The sequence below is a fragment of the Haematobia irritans genome, chromosome 1, assembly GCF_050003625.1.
Source record: "Haematobia irritans isolate KBUSLIRL chromosome 1, ASM5000362v1, whole genome shotgun sequence".
Classification (NCBI taxonomy): domain Eukaryota; kingdom Metazoa; phylum Arthropoda; class Insecta; order Diptera; family Muscidae; genus Haematobia; species Haematobia irritans.
The window spans coordinates 262,007,399-262,026,024 of record NC_134397.1 but is presented as its reverse complement, the minus strand read 5'-3'; the positions used below and the strand labels follow the sequence as shown (position 1 = coordinate 262,026,024).

The 18,626-nt window shown below is 32.7% G+C and overlaps 2 protein-coding genes and 1 long non-coding RNA gene across 3 annotated transcripts; 2 read left to right on the top strand and 1 right to left on the bottom strand.

The window, feature by feature from the left end:
• Window positions 1-4,117: 4,117 nt before the first annotated feature.
• On the top strand, window positions 4,118-5,253 carry Nph (Nucleophosmin). The gene is made up of 3 exons (XM_075291527.1): window positions 4,118-4,277; window positions 4,451-4,590; window positions 4,715-5,253. The coding sequence occupies exons 1-3, from the start codon at window positions 4,256-4,258 to the stop codon at window positions 5,000-5,002; spliced, it is 450 nt and encodes a 149-aa protein (XP_075147642.1). The 5' UTR covers window positions 4,118-4,255; the 3' UTR covers window positions 5,003-5,253.
• Window positions 5,254-6,714: 1,461 nt separating this feature from the next.
• Window positions 6,715-15,818, bottom strand: Tace (ADAM 17-like protease Tace). Its single transcript, XM_075291516.1, has 14 exons — window positions 15,714-15,818; window positions 14,537-14,776; window positions 14,350-14,471; window positions 14,115-14,256; window positions 13,792-14,048; window positions 13,423-13,617; window positions 13,172-13,310; window positions 8,801-9,036; window positions 8,326-8,725; window positions 8,195-8,261; window positions 7,347-7,443; window positions 7,189-7,294; window positions 6,961-7,120; window positions 6,715-6,903 (listed from the first exon to the last, which is right to left on the bottom strand). The coding sequence occupies exons 1-14, from the start codon at window positions 15,793-15,795 to the stop codon at window positions 6,867-6,869; spliced, it is 2,280 nt and encodes a 759-aa protein (XP_075147631.1). The 5' UTR covers window positions 15,796-15,818; the 3' UTR covers window positions 6,715-6,866.
• Window positions 15,819-17,963: 2,145 nt separating this feature from the next.
• Window positions 17,964-18,457, top strand: LOC142219682 (uncharacterized). Its single transcript, XR_012717702.1, has 2 exons — window positions 17,964-18,203; window positions 18,271-18,457. It is a non-coding gene; the product is annotated as an uncharacterized LOC142219682 (long non-coding RNA).
• The last annotated feature ends 169 nt before the right edge of the window (window positions 18,458-18,626 follow it).

Below are 18,626 nucleotides of genomic sequence, written 5' to 3'. Positions count from 1 at the left end.
GAAAAGTTGCCAGATCAGTTTGTAAAAGCCTCAAAAGAGAGTTACCATTTATATATGGCTCCACCTAAAAGCCATTAATTACGCACAACCTACATTGGGATGTATCGCAAAAATTTACTGTCGGTAACATATGCATGCTACGCAGATCTTACGGAAATTCCGTTTGCATGCCAATAATACTGTTTTGTTATACATTAAAGTAAAGTTATTAACTTATTTTTGCGAAATAATATAACTGCCTATTTTTCCGTTCAAAAATTCGAGAGTTGTTTCACTATCTGTTCGAAAAAAAACTCAAAACAAAGATTTCGCAGTTATTCTGCCCAAACGTTTTTTTTATATAGAGAATAACAGTTTTTCGTGTGAAAACGAGATCTTAGTTCTGGGCTTCAGAGAAATGTGAACAAATCACATAACATCGTTGTAAAGAAAATTCGTTAGAACAATGGCCTATGCTCTGGAGCTGACAACTTCAGTTGATAATGGTTCGTTCGGAAGCTCCCCTTAAACAGACAAAAAAGTTGTTGAATATATCATATAAATCACGTCAATAAAGTATATATCTCCTAAAGATCTCAATAGCAAATAAAGTAGGGATGTCTTCGTTTAACGGCTACCAAGAGTGATAATTTTGTTCATCCAAACTAAACATTACATTACGTAGATGCCATTTCCTTCATGACTTGGCATTCATAAGCGAAGTAAGGCCTCTGGGGGGAGGGCGTAGCCGCCTCCAGAAAAAAATTAGCCCCCCCCCCTAGAATGTGAAAACCTATATATGATTTTCCATTATTTATTGTTACTGTAGTATAGATAGGGGGGCTATAGCCCCCCTGGTTAGAAATGTCTAGATACGGCAATGCTGGCATTTGGTATGTTCATAGACAAATTAGAAGAAGACGCAGTCTTGTCATTGCAAAACTGAAGCACCAGAGGACTCTGCCAACAAAATATCATGAAGTTTGCGTCGACGTGTCTCTCAAATGTACTGCCGTTTGCGTCGGAAAATATCATAACATTTATGTTTTTCATACATTTCTGAATGAAAACCCCTAAAAGTAATACCAAAACGATTATAGAAAATTAAAATCAAACGCATGTGTATGTTAAAGCGAATATTTATTATGGTTTTATGTGAATATTGCTGTTTTAATTTATTCCTGGGCAGAGCTGCCTTGGAAAAAATTTACAAATAAAGGCCGGTACTCTGTTCGGTTTTCGCGTTGAAACTCCATACAAAACCAAAAAATGCGAAAAATTTGCGAAATTTTTTCCATTTGTGATACTTTGTTTATAGCACGGCGCAATTTGCAATGTGAATTAAGAAATAATTTATTTATTAAAAACTATTTGTGCGGGTTTATAAATCAAACACGGACCCTATTTTTGTTCCGAAACTATACAAAGGATCAAAGGAATAGCAGATCAATTGCCCAAGGAAAAATAAAATGTTAAGGCCGGTACTCTGTTCGGTTTTCGCGTTGAAACTCCATACAAAACCAAAAAATGCGAAAAATTTGCGAAATTTTTTCCATTTGTGATACTTTGTTTTTTCGTGTTGAAAAACTGACGTTTATAGCACGGCGCCATTTGCAATGTGAATTAAGAATAATTTATTTATTAAAAACTATTTGTGCGGGTTTATAAATCAAACACGGACCATATTTTTGTTCCGAAACTATACAAAGGATCAAAGGAATAGCAGATCAATTGCCCAAGGAAAAATAAAATGTTATTTTGTAAAAACAAGCAACAACCACCAACTTAATCCAATATCGCTCCCTGTAAAATAGCGCTCCAAGCTACCTAAAAAAACGCCGCTTTCTATGTGCGAAATAATGGTTTCCATAAAAATTTTTCGCAAGAATGAACATAGTACCGGCCTTTATTTTGTAAAAACAAGCAACAACCACCAACTTAATCCAATATCGCTCCCTGTAAAATAGCGCTCCAAGCTACCTAAAAAAACGCCGTTTTTTATGTGCGAAATAATGGTTTCCATAAAAATTTTTCGCAAGAATGAACATAGTACCGGCCTTAAAACAATTTTTTTCTCATAGCCCTCTACATCTTGACATTTGTTTTCTCTTTATAGGAGCACAAGGCTTAATCTTGTTATTCTCAATTATCTTTGGTATGTTTTACAATAGAATATTTTAAAAAAGTATCGCGTATATTTCAATACCAAAACGAAACATAGTACCGGCTTTTCCAAATAAAGCCTAGTACTAAGATCACGTTTTCGCACGAAAAAATCTTATACTCCATATAAAAAACCTTAGCGCGGAATAAATTCGAAATCTTTTTTTTGAGCATTTTAAAGCACATATTTATACAACCCTGGATTTTTCACACAAAAAATAGGAAGGCATATTATTTCACATAAATAAGGTAACATCCCTGGGTTTGAGATCCTACCCTGCCAACATTTTTTGAATTTGGGGGCGCTTCTGGGAATCCCCACTACGACGAAAACAGTCGTATACGATATCCAAAACTCCTCGGAAAAGCGCCGTCACTATTGAGAAGTTGTACCACGCCAAGTTACTACAAAAAAGTATCACATGAGTGAAATTATTAGGTGCCCTTCTGGATACATTTAGAAGGACGCCAATAAGAGCCCCTTCAAACAATCAGAGAAAGTGCATTTTAAGATAGTTGTAAAAGAATCATTGTGGTCAAGTAAAAGACGATTGTTTAGATGTTTATTAATTTTATTAAACATTTATAAATTCTCGTAAATATAACATTTATACGACTATCACATCACATTTAACATATTTTTATGCATTAATAAAAGATTGATGTTGAGTTACAAGTTGCAAGTTACATGTTGTAGCGTCTATCAGCCAGTGCTTTTATTCCCAATGGAGGCAGCGTGTCTGGAAAAATATTCGAAACTTTATTCCATTTGGAAAGTCAAAAACTGTTCACCAATATATCTTTCACAATTTTAAGCGAAATAACTATGTTTTCAGCCCTTCATTGTCGTTTTATTTAAATAAATTATAAGAAGCTAGTTGTGCTTGGTGTTTCACAAAATATAAAATGGCTCTTGTAACAATAGTGATGATAAAATACATTCATGCGAATAGTGATGGCAAAATACTATCATAGTTAGCGATTGTTGCAGTGTCACTTACGAGTCTGTGGTAGCGATGAGGATGAAATGGAACTTTGAAATGCTGGCAGGGTATATACGGAGATAGATGAAGATATTCGTTTTTCGCAGAAACGAACTTTATACTAAGCATAAAGGCCGGTATGCACCTCTAGCGAAATTTTCGGTAGCAAAAATTTATTTAAGTCTACAACAAAAAAACAGGGCTGTGTACATAAAATTTTAAACCAGCTAATCGCTTTTAAAAATTGTTAATATATGTTCCAAATATTCCTCAAATAAATTGTTTATTATTTACAGACCTTTTAAAACTTTTACGCACACAATGATTGTAATAAATTAAATGTTTGCTGCCAAAATACGCTTTTGACAACCCTGTTATTTTCAGTAGAGGTGCGTACCAGCTTACGAAATTGAACGCTACCGAAAATTTTGTTAAGGCCGGTATGCACCTCTAGCGAAATTTTCGGTAGCAAAAATTTATTTAAGTCTACAACAAAAAAACAGGGCTGTGTACACAAATTTTAAACCAGCTAATCGCTTTTAAAAATTGTTAATATATGTTCCAAATATTCCTCAAATAAATTGTTTATTATTTACAGACCTTTTAAAACTTTTACGCACGCAATGATTGTAATAAATTAAATGTTTGCTGCCAAAATATGCTTTTGACAACCCTGTTATTTTCATTAGAGGTGCGTACCAGCTTGCGAAATTGAACGATACCGAAAATTTCGTTAGCATAAATAGCAATGCATTTCTTATGGGAATGAAATTTTTCGCTAGAGGTGCATACCGGCCTTTAGCATAAATAGCATTTCTTATGGGAATGAAATTTTTGGCTAGAGGTGCATACCGGCCTTAATTCGTGAATCGCTTATCGATTTTGATATGTTACCGTACATACGCTTTCAAAATACACGTTATATTTAGGTTCCTCTATTGTTGACGGCGTTTGATTTCAAGCATTAATATGGCAACGACGGCGAAATGCCAAATATAACAAGAAGAGGGAATAATTCATTATTTCGCGGCACGTGTGTGTGAGGTGATATTCTTTAGATTTTCATATTAATAGTAAAGTTACTATAAATTAGTAATTGTAAAATTATATTATAAATAAACCAGTTAAAAATGGAAACCGAATCATTCTACGGTAAGTGCGTAATGCTGTGGAAAATTCCATACTTTTTCTAGTATCGATTTTCTAACATACATGGTACAGTTTGCTCGCTGCACATCAGCCGGCATGATATGCTGATTGCCTTCGTTAATTTCTGTTCTAAAGCAAAAACGATTGTTAAATTTTGCAATTTCTTACGATTCTAGGAGTTGAATTGAGCGAAAAAGATCCTTTGGCCCAATTCGAGGTAGCGGAAACAGACAAAGATGTGCAAGATCAAAAGCTAATTATTAAACAAATAAGTCTGGGCGCTGATGCCAAACAGGGTGAATTCAATGTTGTACAGGTAATAAAAAAAATGCAAACAGAAACGTGTTGCCAAATATCACAGTGATGCCACATGCTCTTTTGTTTAAAAATATTCTTTTGTTTTTTTATACAATAATTTTGAATACATTCTCAACTTGCAGGCTGAAGTAAAGGTTAATGAGAAAGAAACTCTTAAAATTCCCATTGCTGTTCTCAAAGTTGGCGAGACTCGCGTTCTTAAACCCAATTTGGAATTTCCCAGTGATTCCGTTACCTTCAAGCTGACGCAAGGTACTGGTCCAGTTTATATTTGTGGTCAACATTTGGTCCATGAAATTGTCGAGGAATGGGGAAATGAAGATGAAGAAGATGTTGACGATGATGATGAAGATGACGATGGCGAAGCCCCTCCACCACAGCAGAATGGTAAAAATAGCAAAAAGAAGTAGAATTTTGCACAAAACATGAAAGACAAAATATGTGAAAGAATTCCTTTTAATTTGGAGCACACACACAATTTACCTTCTTTTATAAGTTTACTAAACAAATTAAAACAAAATATCCAACTTTTATGCTAAACCACTGTATGTATCTACTATTTACTCTAAGTTTATAAGAATGTAATTATAAAAAAATTACTTAAAAATCAGTAAAACAAAATACAAAGAAAACAATTTTTAGAATTTCTAAACAATTGAAATTGGACTTTATTTTATTGACTATGCAATTTCCTTATTAATATATTTTGAAGAGATCAGATGTACATATATGTGCAATATTTAGCCAGATTTTTTATTCTTGCAGTTTTCAGCAAAGAAATTTGAATGTGCATAATGTATTTTTTTGATATTCGAAATCGATTTTTTACATTCGTTAGATCAATTTTCGTCGAAAAAGGCGGTTTCAGTAAGATTTTTCTTTAAATTTCGCTTATTTGCACTGAAACCAGCTTCGAATTGGAGGATGGATCTTAATAAATAGCCTGCTTAAAATTTTTATAATTAAAAAATAGAACAATTCGGTATCTTAGTATACCAAACGCAAGCAACAAAAAATCCCTATCCGGCTTATTTTCTAAGCGCTCGAGAAATGAAATTTGTAGGTCAGTGAGCATTGTATCTACAGTGAGCGTCAAAATAAAATATCTACAGTGAGCGTCAAAAAAAAAATTATACAAAGGGTTGGTATTAATAAAAAGTTTCGCAGTGTTGAGTTATTTATTGTTTTGTTTAATAAATGTTTAATAAAATTGGCTGAAATAAAAATTTATTTCAATTTATTTTAAAATATATTCGTATGTATACTTTATTATGACGCTCACTGTTTATCAGAAATCAAATCATAATAAAATATAATTCGGAGAATTGGATAGCGCGAATCAGCTCTGCCTGTGGAATGTAAAATGTAACCGATAGTAACAAAAAGAAATAGCGCGAATCAAGCTCTGCCTGTGGAATGTAAAATGTAACCAATAGTAACAAAAAGGAATGAGGAATAAACGAAGAAAATAGGGGGAATTACAAATTCTCTCTTAGATTCGTTTTTACAATTTTCCTATTTTATCCACATTTGGAACATTTTTGATACACTAGATGATTTAAAATCAAGTTAAATATTCAAAAGTTCATATTTGAACAAAAAATTACGACTAAAACCGCGAAAATACAAAATTTAATTTTGAGCAAATTTTCTCTTTACGAAAAACACAATACGAAATGTCAGAAAATTTATTTGGGCTTCTTCAACATTTTCTGGTTGGAGAGCGATGGGTCATCTATATTTTAAAGAGTCTATGGTCTATGCAATTCACATCTTCCTCTTTAACTGTCTTTGCTTGTATCTCTCAAATGATACTCCCTAGCTTACTTGATAGCAACTTCAAAAGCTTATATTATATACCATATACGGCGGCATCTTTGATGGAGATGCTCAAACAATGGAAAATAATGGAATAATTCAATACTTGTTTTATTCGCATTTTAAAATGACCTTGAAAGCCCATTAAAAACATACCAAAAACAATATACTTTCACTGTTATAAAATTTATATTGAATTCCCTGTCATCTAAAAATTTACTGAAAATTCATTAAAAACAAAAACATGACTACGTTATTATATAAAAAAAAAAATGACATTTATGTTGAGTGATTGAAAAAGGGGTTTCATTTGAATGCAAGATCAACATTTGCTAAATATTTTTTTGTTTTAAATTAAATTCTTATGTTTATTATTTGGCTTTAATCAATATATAAATTATCTAAATGCAGAAAATCGAATGTACTTTAAAACTTAAGATTGTGCTTTTATTATAATTACATGCGTGCCATAGACATCTTCTGACGAGGGACTCTGTGAAATTAAATAGAATTAGAATAACTCAATTAGAAAATCGAAGAATATCCCAACCTTATATGTATAACTCTCCTTCGATCACCCGGATGAATTAAGTCATTCTTTTGACTCCATTCAATTTGTTTCAATTCATGGCGAAGTTTTTTGCGATCAAAATAGGATATTACACAACTGGCTGGTATCCAGAAAATAGAAGTCAAAACAACAACTGCAACTGAAGTAAATTTTAATTAAAATGCCTATATAAATATAATGTACAATTTATGCATTTTATCAACTTACGAACTATGTTATCCTTTAAAAATCGCAGAACTCGATTTATATTAATTTCCTCTATAATATCCCAAAAACGTTCAACTACATCTTGTATGGTTTTCTCACAGACTCCCTACAATAAATATTATACATTAGAAATATTAGTAAAATAAATTTTACCTTACCTTATTACAAAATCCCTGAATACAAGGGGTACCATCGGGCAATACATCTGGAGGTTCAACAGGGAAACAAGTTTCATTTATGCTCATGCGACAGCATCTAAAAGATTGAATCGGTCAAATTTTCATATTTTCTAGATAATTTAGATGTTGGCAACATAAAATAAGTGATTTTGACAACAACAAAAATAAATAAATAAAATAAAATAAAGGCTTACAAATTATATAAAAATGTGGAGTTATCACGATCTTTGTAACTATTCGTATAATGGATTTTTTTATTTGGTATAAAATTTTCTAGAAAATTTAAATGATGACAAAATAAAATAAATGATTTTGACAAAAAAATAAATAAATAAAATAAAGGCTTACAAATTATATAAAAATGTGGAGTTATCACGATCTTTATATTCGTATAATGGATTTTTTATTTGTTATAAAATTTTCTAGAAAATGTAAATGTTGACAAAATAAAATAAATGATTTTGACAAAAAATAAAATAAAATAAAGGCGTAAAATGTGGAGTTATCACGATCTGTATATTCGTATAATGGATTTTTTATTTGTTATACAATTTTCTAGAAAATTTAAATCTTGACAAAATAAAATAAATGATTTTGACAAAAAAAGTAAAATAAAATAAAGGCTTAAAATTTGGAGTTATCACGATCTGTATATTCGTATAATGGATTTTTTATTTGGTATAACATTTTTTTATGTTGGTACATACATTTTTGACAAAATTAAATCAACGTTGGAAATGAAAAAACAAAATGAAATGAAACTTTATTCCGAAATATGAAAATTGTAATGAAATAAAATTTTAGCTTATTTTAAATTTGCAACTTACCTCTTACAAGCATCTTGAATAATATCACACATACAACTCTGTAAGCCTTGAGTTTCACAGTATGGAACTTTTAAGAAAATAAAAATAAATTTTCATGTCTTTAAATATTGTTAAAAATATATGCAACTTACTGCATTTGCCACTACGACACTGTCCACGTTCTTGGCATATTGTACCATCATCCATGGCAGGAGATTTGGGACATTCAGCATGTGTTCCTGTGCAACGAGCCTCCCTTTCACAGGTGGCATAAACTTGTTCACGACATTTAACACCGGACGGCATGAATTGACAATTTTGACAACAGGGAGAATTTTTGTCACTACATACAGCTCCTTGGTTTCGTCGCAATTTACAATTCTTATCACAACATGCATCATTGTCTTCGGTACCCAAAAGGCCAGCGTCACATTGTTCATCACCTTCGACACGTAGATTACCACAAAATGATTCTTCGGGCTCAGAGAAACATCGACCTGATTTCGCTTGTAAAACTTTTCGTATCGAACGCAAAGAACAAGGAGAAAATTTCTTTAAAAAAATAAAAACGAAATAAATTTTTTTGAATAAAAAACCGCTATTAGTTCCATAAGGTAGGTTTCTTACCTTATTATTGACATCATAGCCACTGACGGAATATGTATACATAAGAAAACTGCCACCTTGGGAAGCACTAGGCGAACACTCTGGTATATCAGGATCATGTTCTGAACCCCAATTGTGACCAAACTCATGGGCTGTAACCAGATCTGCTTCACGAGTAATTACACGTTGTCCATAATGATTTCGGGAGCTACTCAAGCCCGAGTTTAAGTATAATGTATAACCATTTTTGAAATATTCTAGAAATTAAATATGTATACATTTAGATTGTAGCGAGATCAACGTTATGGATGAACCACTTCTCAAGATGGGCTGTACAACTTTTAGATGACTATTTGAATTTACGGGCCAATCAGTCGCAAAAATGCCGCAGATTTTGTTTTTTTTTTTTCAAAATTTATCTTATACAGAATGTTTTATTTTAAGTTTCTCTTCTATAGGAATTTGTGACAAAACAATTTTCTTTTATAGGAAATTTTCTAAACATTTTGCCAAAATTTCCAATTTTAGGAAATTTTTTTAAAATGTAATTGTTTAGAAAACTATGTAGAATTCTCTTTGTTAGGAAACAATGTAAACATTTCTCTTTTAGGATATGTCAAAATTTCTCTTCTATAGGCAATTTTGTCAAAATTGCTTTTCTATAGGAAATGTCATAGACATTATAATACATATAGATGAGCCATGGGTGTCAAACTATATTTGACAGTTCCGAAGATTAAGAATAAACGAGAAAAATAAGAGCACGATTACATTCTCCTTCTTTTTCCTTTTTATAGTTTGCCAATTGTACACAAAATTAGAACGTTTATGATACACCTAAGGATTTATAAATAAATTAATATATTAAAAGTTCATATTTGAACAAAAAATTGTTACCAAAACCGAGAAAATACGAAATTTAATTTTGAGCAGCATTACTCTTTACGAACAACACAAAAGCAAATGCACGAAAATTAATGTTTGGGACTGACTCTTTACGAAAAAATCGAAAGAAAATGTCAGAAAATTAATTTTTGGAACTGACACATTTTTTTTAAAGAGAATAGTGTATCAGCTATATATTATAATGTCTATGGGAAATGTTGTAAAAATTTCTCTTCTATAGGACATTTTGTCATATTTTCTACTCTTAGAAAATTTTGTCGAAATTTCTCTTCTATAGGAAATATTGTCAAAATATCTCTTCTATATTGTCAAAAATTGTTCTTCCATAGGAAATTTTGTCAAAATTTATCATCGGTAGGAAAAATTAAAACAAAAATAAACGAATAGATTGTAATGTAAGTCCCGATTAATTTAGAAGATTATGCTGTTTAAATTAATATTATAATTAGTTTAAGCTTTTCTTTTTATCTTGATTGTAAAATAACAGGTTGGCTGATAAGTCCCCGGTCTGACACATAGATGGCGTCGCTAGTATTAAATGCATATTATTTTTATATAGTACCAACCTTCAAATGATTCGTGTCAAAATTTGGGTCTTTTGTGAAAAAATGAAAAAAAAAACGAATTTCGTGTTTTGATAAAATACTGTTTTTTGAAGGGAAAAAACACGGTGGAAGCAAAAACATGGCTTGATAATGAGTTTCCGGACTCTGTCCCAGGGAAATCAACAATAATTGATTGGTATGCAAAATTCAAGCGTGGTGAAATGAGCACGGAGGACGGTGAACGCAGTGGACGCCCGAAAGAGGTGGTTACCGACGAAAACATCAAAAAAATCCACAAAATGATTTTGAATGACCGTAAAATGAAGTTGATCGTGATAGCAGAGGCCTTAAAGATATCAAAGGAACGTGTTGGTCATATCATTCATCAATATTTAGGTTAGGTTAGGTTAGGTGGCAGCCCGACGTATCAGGCTCACTTAGACTATTCAGTCCATTGTGATACCACATTGGTGAACTTCTCTCTTATCACTGAGTGCTGCCCGATTCCATGTTAAGCTCAATGACAAGGGACCTCCTTTTTATAGCCGAGTCCGAACGGCGTTCCACATTGCAGTGAAACCACTTAGAGAAGTTTTGAAACCCTCAGAAATGTCACCAGCACAAAATGATTTTGAATGACCGTAAAATGAAGTTGATCGTGATAGCAGAGGCCTTAAAGATATCAAAGGAACGTGTTGGTCATATCATTCATCAATATTTAGGTTAGGTTAGGTTAGGTGGCAGCCCGACGTATCAGGCTCACTTAGACTATTCAGTCCATTGTGATACCACATTGGTGAACTTCTCTCTTATCACTGAGTGCTGCCCGATTCCATGTTAAGCTCAATGACAAGGGACCTCCTTTTTATAGCCGAGTCCGAACGGCGTTCCACATTGCAGTGAAACCACTTAGAGAAGTTTTGAAACCCTCAGAAATGTCACCAGCATTACTGAGGTGGGATAATCCACCGCTGAAAAACTTTTTGGTGTTCGGTCGAAGCAGGAATCGAACCCACGACCTTGTGTATGCAAGGCGGCCATGCTAACCATTGCACCACGGTGGCTCCCTTCATCAATATTTGGATATGCGGAAGTTCTGTGCAAAATGGGTGCCGCGCGAGCTCACATTTGACCAACAACAACAACGTGTTGATGATTCTGAGCGGTGTTTGCAGCTGCTAACTCGTAATACACCCGAGTTTTTCCGTTGATATGTGACAATCACTACACTCCCGAGTCCAATCGACAGTCAACTGAGTGGACAGCGACCGGTGAACAGTCTCCGAAGCGTGGAAAGACTCAAAAGTCAGCTGGAAAAAGTAATGGCTTCTGTTTTTTGGAATGCGCATGGAATAATTTTTATCGATTATCTTGAGAAGAGAAAAACCATCAACAGTGAATATTATATGGCGTTATTGGAGAGTTTGAAGGTCGAAATCGCGGCAAAACGGCCCCATATGAAGAAGAAAAAAAGTGTTGTTCCACCAAGGCAACGCAACGTGCCACAAGTCATTGAGGACGATGGCAAAAATTCATGAATTGGGCTTCGAATTGCTTCCCCACCCACCGTATTCTCCAGATCTGGCCCCTGCGACTTTTTTGTTCTCAGACCTCAAAAGGATGCTCGCAGGGGAAAAAATTGGCTGCAATGAAGAGGTGATCGCCAAAACTGAGGCCTATTTTGAGGCAAAACCGAAGGAGTACTACGAAAATGGTATCATAAAATTGGAAGGTCGTTATAATCGTTTTATCGCTCTTGAAGGGAACTATGTTGAATAATAAAGAAACGAATTTTGACAAAAAAACCAGTTATTTTGTAGTCTTATTGTAATTTGTGTTAAATTGGCCACCTGAGGCTTCGAATTACAAAATAAAGTCAAATTAAATTAAATGTTCTCAAAATGTGTAGTCTCTAGGAAATGTTAAAATTTCTAATCTTACGAATTTTGTCAAACATTTCTCTTCTATAAAAAACTTTGTCAAAATTTCTCTTCTACAACAAATTTGGTCAAAATTTCTCTTCTATATGAAACTTTATCAAAATTTCCCTTCTTCAGAAAATTTTGTAGAATTTCTTTCCTATAGGAAACTTTGTCAACATTTCTCTTCTATAGGAAACTTTGTCAAAAACTTCTCTTCTATAGGAAATTTTTACGAAATTTCTCTTCTATAGGAATTTTTTTCCGAAACTTCTATAGAAAATTTCGCAAAGATTTCTCTTTAGAAAATTTCATCGAAATTTCTCTTCTGTATGAAATTTTGTCAAAATGTCTACTCTATACAAAATTTTGTCCAAATTTCTCTTCTTTAGGAAATGTTTTCGAAATTTCTCTTCTATAGAAAATTTCGTAAAAATTTCTCTTCTATAAAAAATTTTATAAAAATTTCCCTTCTTTAGAAAATTTCGTCGAAGTTTCTTTTCTGTAGGAAGTTTTGTGAAAATTTCTTTTCTATAGAAAATTTTGTCAAAATTTCTCATCCTTAGGATTTTTTTTCGAAATGTCCCTTTTTTAGAAAAATGTCTATAGGAAATTTGATCAAAATTTATCTTCTATACAAAATTTCGTCAAAACTTCTTTTCTATTGCAAATGTTGTCAACATTTCTTTTCTATAGAAAATGTTGTCAATATTTGTCTTCTTTTGAAAATTTTGTCAAAAGTTCTCTTCATGCGAAATTTTATGCAAAAGACTCATTTAATATGTCTGAAGGACTATTAAAAACTACCCTGTAATTTAAAGGGGATATCAGTTGTACAATCAATCTTCTAGATGTGGCATTTTACAAATATATAATAAAATCAATATATCAACATTAAAATAAAAATTATGTATAATTAATGAATCTAAAATAAAATTCAACGATAAAAAAGAGAAACGAAGGAAAACAAAGAAAACACAAACAAATGGATAACTTTTCATCAAGAAAATTTTATTTTTAACCTGGAGTACATATTCCTCCAACGGAATTGCGTCGGGGAGAGCCAACATAAGCCAAACCTAAAATGCCTCCTTCAAATTTTAAATCCGTAAAAAGGTGAGCTAAACAAAAGTCTTTATGACTATATTCTCTTGAAAAGACCTAGCAAATGGTATTTGACAAATTATTGGACAAGCAAAAGATGGAAAGTATTTTCAGACAGATACGATTAATACACAATGGATGATTACAGGAAGTACTTAAATATGCTCACCTCCAACAAATTTCGAACGTCCCATTTTTCTCGAATCATATTATAATGGGCCTCGCCACCTCGCAAACGTGTAGGTTCTGAATGGACCACAATTTTCTTAATTACAAAACCCATGCCTTTGAATCCTTCCTGATCGGAACGATCTTGCCATACCGTATCATTATAAATTTTATGGACACGATCGATAAGGCTTATCTGAAAATAAATTTATTAAAAAAAAAACCTCGAAAATATTAGTTAAGATGAAGGGAATTGCTCCATTTTGAGTTTACTTCTCCTAAAGGCTACAGATTTTCTTTGAATTGTATCACTTTATCTATCTACATTCGGTGAGGTATAAAAAGAAAATACAAATAATTTTAACCTTACCAAATAATTTATGGTAGTTTTTGTATTGCCACCACCCATTTCTTGGAAAAATCTATAATCTGCTACCAAAAGCAAAGGACATCGGGTTTTAGTAGGAGTATACTCATATTGATCTGCCTGACGTTTAGATCTCTTATGAGATTCATTATGATTGGAAGTTAAAAGATGTGACTGGGGTTTATGATCATGATTACTGTTGTATTCGCCACCGCCTCCATTTTCTTCCTCATCATCATCATCAATATCAATTTCCAGTTCTAATTGTGGAATATAGTTTAAAAACAATTTTTTTATATTTTTTTATAATTATTTTGATGTTTTACCTTTCCCTTCTTTAACATAGCCACATGTTAGTGGTGCTCCCATATCACCATTTTGTGGATGTTCCCAATTCAATTTAATATCTGATGTACGGTAGGCTACCATTGTATTATCCTTGGCAGTGGGCAGATGTCGCCATGAGGGCTGAAATTTTCAATTCATAGAATTAGAATTTTTCTAGAATATTTTATATATTCTTTAAATGCAAAATAAAACACTGGTTCCCCTATATATTACCTCAACATGATATGCTTCATCTGGCAGATTAATAGACATTGTCATTAGGCCATCTTCAATGTGGGCTCTAACTGAGGAATCAACTTCACCAAATACCCGACCACTGTAAAAATTATCATGGTCTAGGAAAATTTTTTGGGAATCAATATTTAAACAGATTTTGATCAAAGTCATCATATGTACTTACCTAAATGAACAACTGTTTCATTACCATCACCATCTACAGTGTATGCCTTAAATTTGGAGTGTAAAACATCTCTGTGTGGATGTAGAATAAGTCGGAAATTTTTTCCTAAAGTCTTGAATTCGACTTCTTTGATAACATTAAATGGATTGGAACTATGCTTCACTCCTCTCTTGATTATACGGTGCTGGACATCGTTCTTATGGAATATCTCATAATGTTTGAGAGTACGATGCAAAGAATCTAAAAATCGTTACGATAGGATTTTTCATATTATTATTAGAAGTAAAAATATATCATATCTCATAAGAACAAGAATAGAAGACTTTTAAATTTCCCTTTAAGTATAAATCGACTATTTTCACAGATGTAAATATTCTAAATACTGTCACTACCCTTATGGAACAAAGAGCCATCCTGGGGTATTGCTCTATCGTATGGGATCCTCAATATTAAATGGATACATGGATAGAATAAAATCGTTGCAGAAGGATTTCATGTTGTCCGCCTTGAGTCATTTCCTTGGAACAGTGACTTGGTTCTTCCTTCTTATACTTACATCTTGTATTAAGGGGCTCAATAGCAATAGGTTACTGTTTATGCATCTAAAGACGTCACGTAGCTAATACCGATATAGATTGTCTACGTAGCTGATTCTCAATTTCCAAATGTAATGGATTGTAAATCAATCTATTTATCCCTTCTCTACGTAAATCTAATTTTTATATATGTGTCAACCCGGTAGCCATGGAAAGATACTTCGGGAAAAAGTTCCTTACAACACGTTACACATAGTACTAATTTAGTCATATATAAGAAATTCAAAAACGGATTTTCCAAGGAATGATTCTATCTCTGTGTCATAATGGAGTTTCCATTTGTTTTGTAAGTCGATGGGTGAGAAGGGATTAGGGATTCTACAATTTTGTCAACAACCTTGTATGAACTATAGGCCTCATTGGGTTTAATTTTATTGATGTTTGCAAAGAAAATAAAATTGTTTTTTATTATCCATTTAGTTAATCATTTTTTCGTAGTTTTTCATAATTTATTTAATACCAAATAGAGAAACTTCAGCATCCGAGGAATTTTTTCAAAGAAGTTTTTTTCATCGAAAATGTTTTTATACATTTGAAAATTTACTTTACTTGATTTATTTAAATACTGTAGAATATTTTACCTGCATCAACAATAAAAATTGATAGAATAATACTTATTAAAAATAAATTTTCACACAATGTTTTGCATTTTATTGTTGACATCTCGCGAGTCCTGAAACTATGAAGTTTTCTTCTTCTACCCTTCACAGTTGAAGATAATTTACACGAAGCATGACTCTGTCGCATGATGTATGAAGCAAATGTAGAGGGTAGAGCCATTTACCCAATTACTAGATTCAACAACACGAACACTGCAACAATACAATAGGTCTGTTTGCGTAATTTTCCACTAAAAATTTGCAAAATTAATTATTTTTAAATAATTTATTTTTTTTTGATAAAAGTATCAGTGACGAATGTCAGCCAGTACCAGTTTATAGTTTTCCAATTAATCAAAACTATCAATGTGTTCATATATAAAACTATAATTGTTGCAAGATTTACTGGAAAAAATCTCAAGCAAAAAATTACAACTTCTCTATTTCTCAAATGTCCTCTCTGCTGCGCTTTACAGACTATCAGTTATTCCGGGCGGATTGTCGGTATTTGCAAAGAATCTTACAGTGTGTTGCATCGATACGACTTGTCGGCGATAAGATAAGTGAAGTAAACGAACGAAATCTAATGAATATTATTAGGGTTGTTTTCTTTTAACACTGGATGCAATATTTGTATGGCCTATCTAGAACATCGTTGCACTGGTGTTCTATCCAGAACATCTCATCAGTGCAATTCGCGCCGATGTTGCCATATTGTATTTTGATAAAGTGACGCTTCTTCGATTCACAATAGCAATTTATTGTGACTAATTTAACGAAAAGCATGAAATTCAAAGTCCCTGCCAGCATTTCAAAGTTCCATTTTATCCTCATCGCTACCACAGACTCGTAAGTGACACTGCAACAATCGGCAACTGTGATAGTATTTTGCCATCACTATTCGCATGAAAGTATTTTTGCCATCACTAATGTTTTATGTGCGACATCTGCCGGACACTAGTAGAAAATTCCAGGCGGCTAACTATAGTTATCTTCATTGCCTGCAGCCACCTGGAAGGTTCTACTATTGTCCGGCAGATGTCGCACATAAATTGCCGATTATGTTCATAGTCTTGCCTACAATTATCTAATCATTTTGTTGTTTCTGTTCATAGTCTTGCCTACAATTATCTAGAACAATCACTTTGTCGTTTCTGCCTATCTCGTAATTTAGCTGACAGTGGGTTGTGCTCATATTACAACAACAATAACAAAACAAAAGGGGTTACTACAATTATTGTGAAACTACCCTGCCAGCATTTCAAAGTGCCAGTTCATCATCATCGCTACCACAGACTCGTAAGTGACACTGCAACAATCGCCAACTGTGATAGTATTTTGCCATCACTATTTGCATGAACGTATTTTGCCATCACTATTGTTACAAGAGCCATTTTATATTTTGTGAAACACCAAGCACAACTAGCTTCTTATAATTTATTTAAATAAAACGATAATGAAGTGCTGAAATCATAGTTCCCTGCCAGCATTTCAAAGTTCCATTTCATCCTCATCGCTACCACAGACTCGTAAATGTCACCACAACCATCGCGAACTGTGATGGGGGAAGCATATCAAAAAGTACAAAATGTACATGAAAGTATTTTGCCATCACTACTGTTAGAAGAGCCATTTTATTTTTTGTGAAACGCCAAGCGCAACCAGCTTGTTATATTTTATTTAAATAAAAACGAAAATAAAGTTCTGAAAACATAGATATTACGCTTAAAATTGTGAAAGGTATATGGTGAACAATTTTCGACTTTCCAAATAGAATAAAGTGATCGTTTTTCAAATATTTTTCCAGGCACGCTGTCTCCATCGAAAATAAACAAACTGGTTGATAGACGCTGCAATATGTAACTTGCTACTTAAAACTCAACATCATTATTTTATTAATGCAAAAAATTATGTTAAATGTGATGAGATAAACCGAAAAATGTTATATTTATAAGAAATTATAAATGTTTAATCAAATCAATAAACATCTACACAATCGTGTTTTACTTGACCACAATGATTCTTCTACAATTACCTTAAAATGCACTTTTTCTGATAGTTTGCATGGGGTTCTTATTGGCGTCCTTCGAAATTGATCTAAATAGGCACCTAATAATTGCACTGATGAGAAACTTTTTCGTAGTAACTTGGCGTGGTACAACTTCTCAATAGTGACGGCGCTTTTCCGACGAGTTTTTGATGTCGTATCCCTGCCAGCATTTCAAAGTTCCATTTCATCTTCATCGCTACCACAGACTCGTAAATGTCACTACAACCATCCTACTGTGATGGGGGGCAGCATATCATAAAGTACAAAATGTACTTCATACATGTATTTTGCCATCACTACTTTTACAAAAGCCATTTTATTTTGTGTGAAACGCCAAGCGCAACCAGCTTGTTATATTTTATTTAAATAAAAACGAAAATAAAGTTCTGAAAACATAGATTTTACGCTTAAAATTGTGAAAGGTATATTGGTGAACAATTTTTGATTTTCCAAATGGAATAAAGTGATTGTTTTTCAAATATTTTACAGACACGCTGCCTCCATCGAATAAAAACACTGGCTGATAGACGCTGCAACATGTAACTCGCTACTTGTAACTCTACATCATCATTAATGCAAAAAATTATGTTAAATGTGATGTGATAGTGGTATAAATGTTATATTTTTAAGAATTTGTAAATGATTAATCAAATTAATAAATATCTAAACAAACGTGTTTTACTCGACCACAATGATTCTTTTACCACTATCTTAAAATGTGCTTTTTCTGATTGTTTGGAGGGTCTCTTATTGGCGTCGTTCTAAATTGATCTATAAAGGCACCTAATAATTGCACTCATGCGAAACCTTTTTGTAGTAACTTGGCGTGGTACAACTTCTCAATA

Coding starts and splice junctions, on each gene's coding strand:
- Nph (XM_075291527.1), top strand. CDS start 4,256: ATGGAAACCGAATCATTCTACG. Junction 4,278..4,450: donor GGAAACCGAATCATTCTACG/GTAAGTGCGTAA, acceptor TTACGATTCTAG/GAGTTGAATTGAGCGAAAAA. Junction 4,591..4,714: donor GTGAATTCAATGTTGTACAG/GTAATAAAAAAA, acceptor CTCAACTTGCAG/GCTGAAGTAAAGGTTAATGA.
- Tace (XM_075291516.1), bottom strand. CDS start 15,795: ATGTCAACAATAAAATGCAAAACATTGTGTGAAAATTTATTTTTAATA. Junction 13,618..13,791: donor AAACTACCATAAATTATTTG/GTAAGGTTAAAA, acceptor ATTTATTTTCAG/ATAAGCCTTATCGATCGTGT. Junction 8,262..8,325: donor GTGTCGTAGTGGCAAATGCA/GTAAGTTGCATA, acceptor TTTTCTTAAAAG/TTCCATACTGTGAAACTCAA.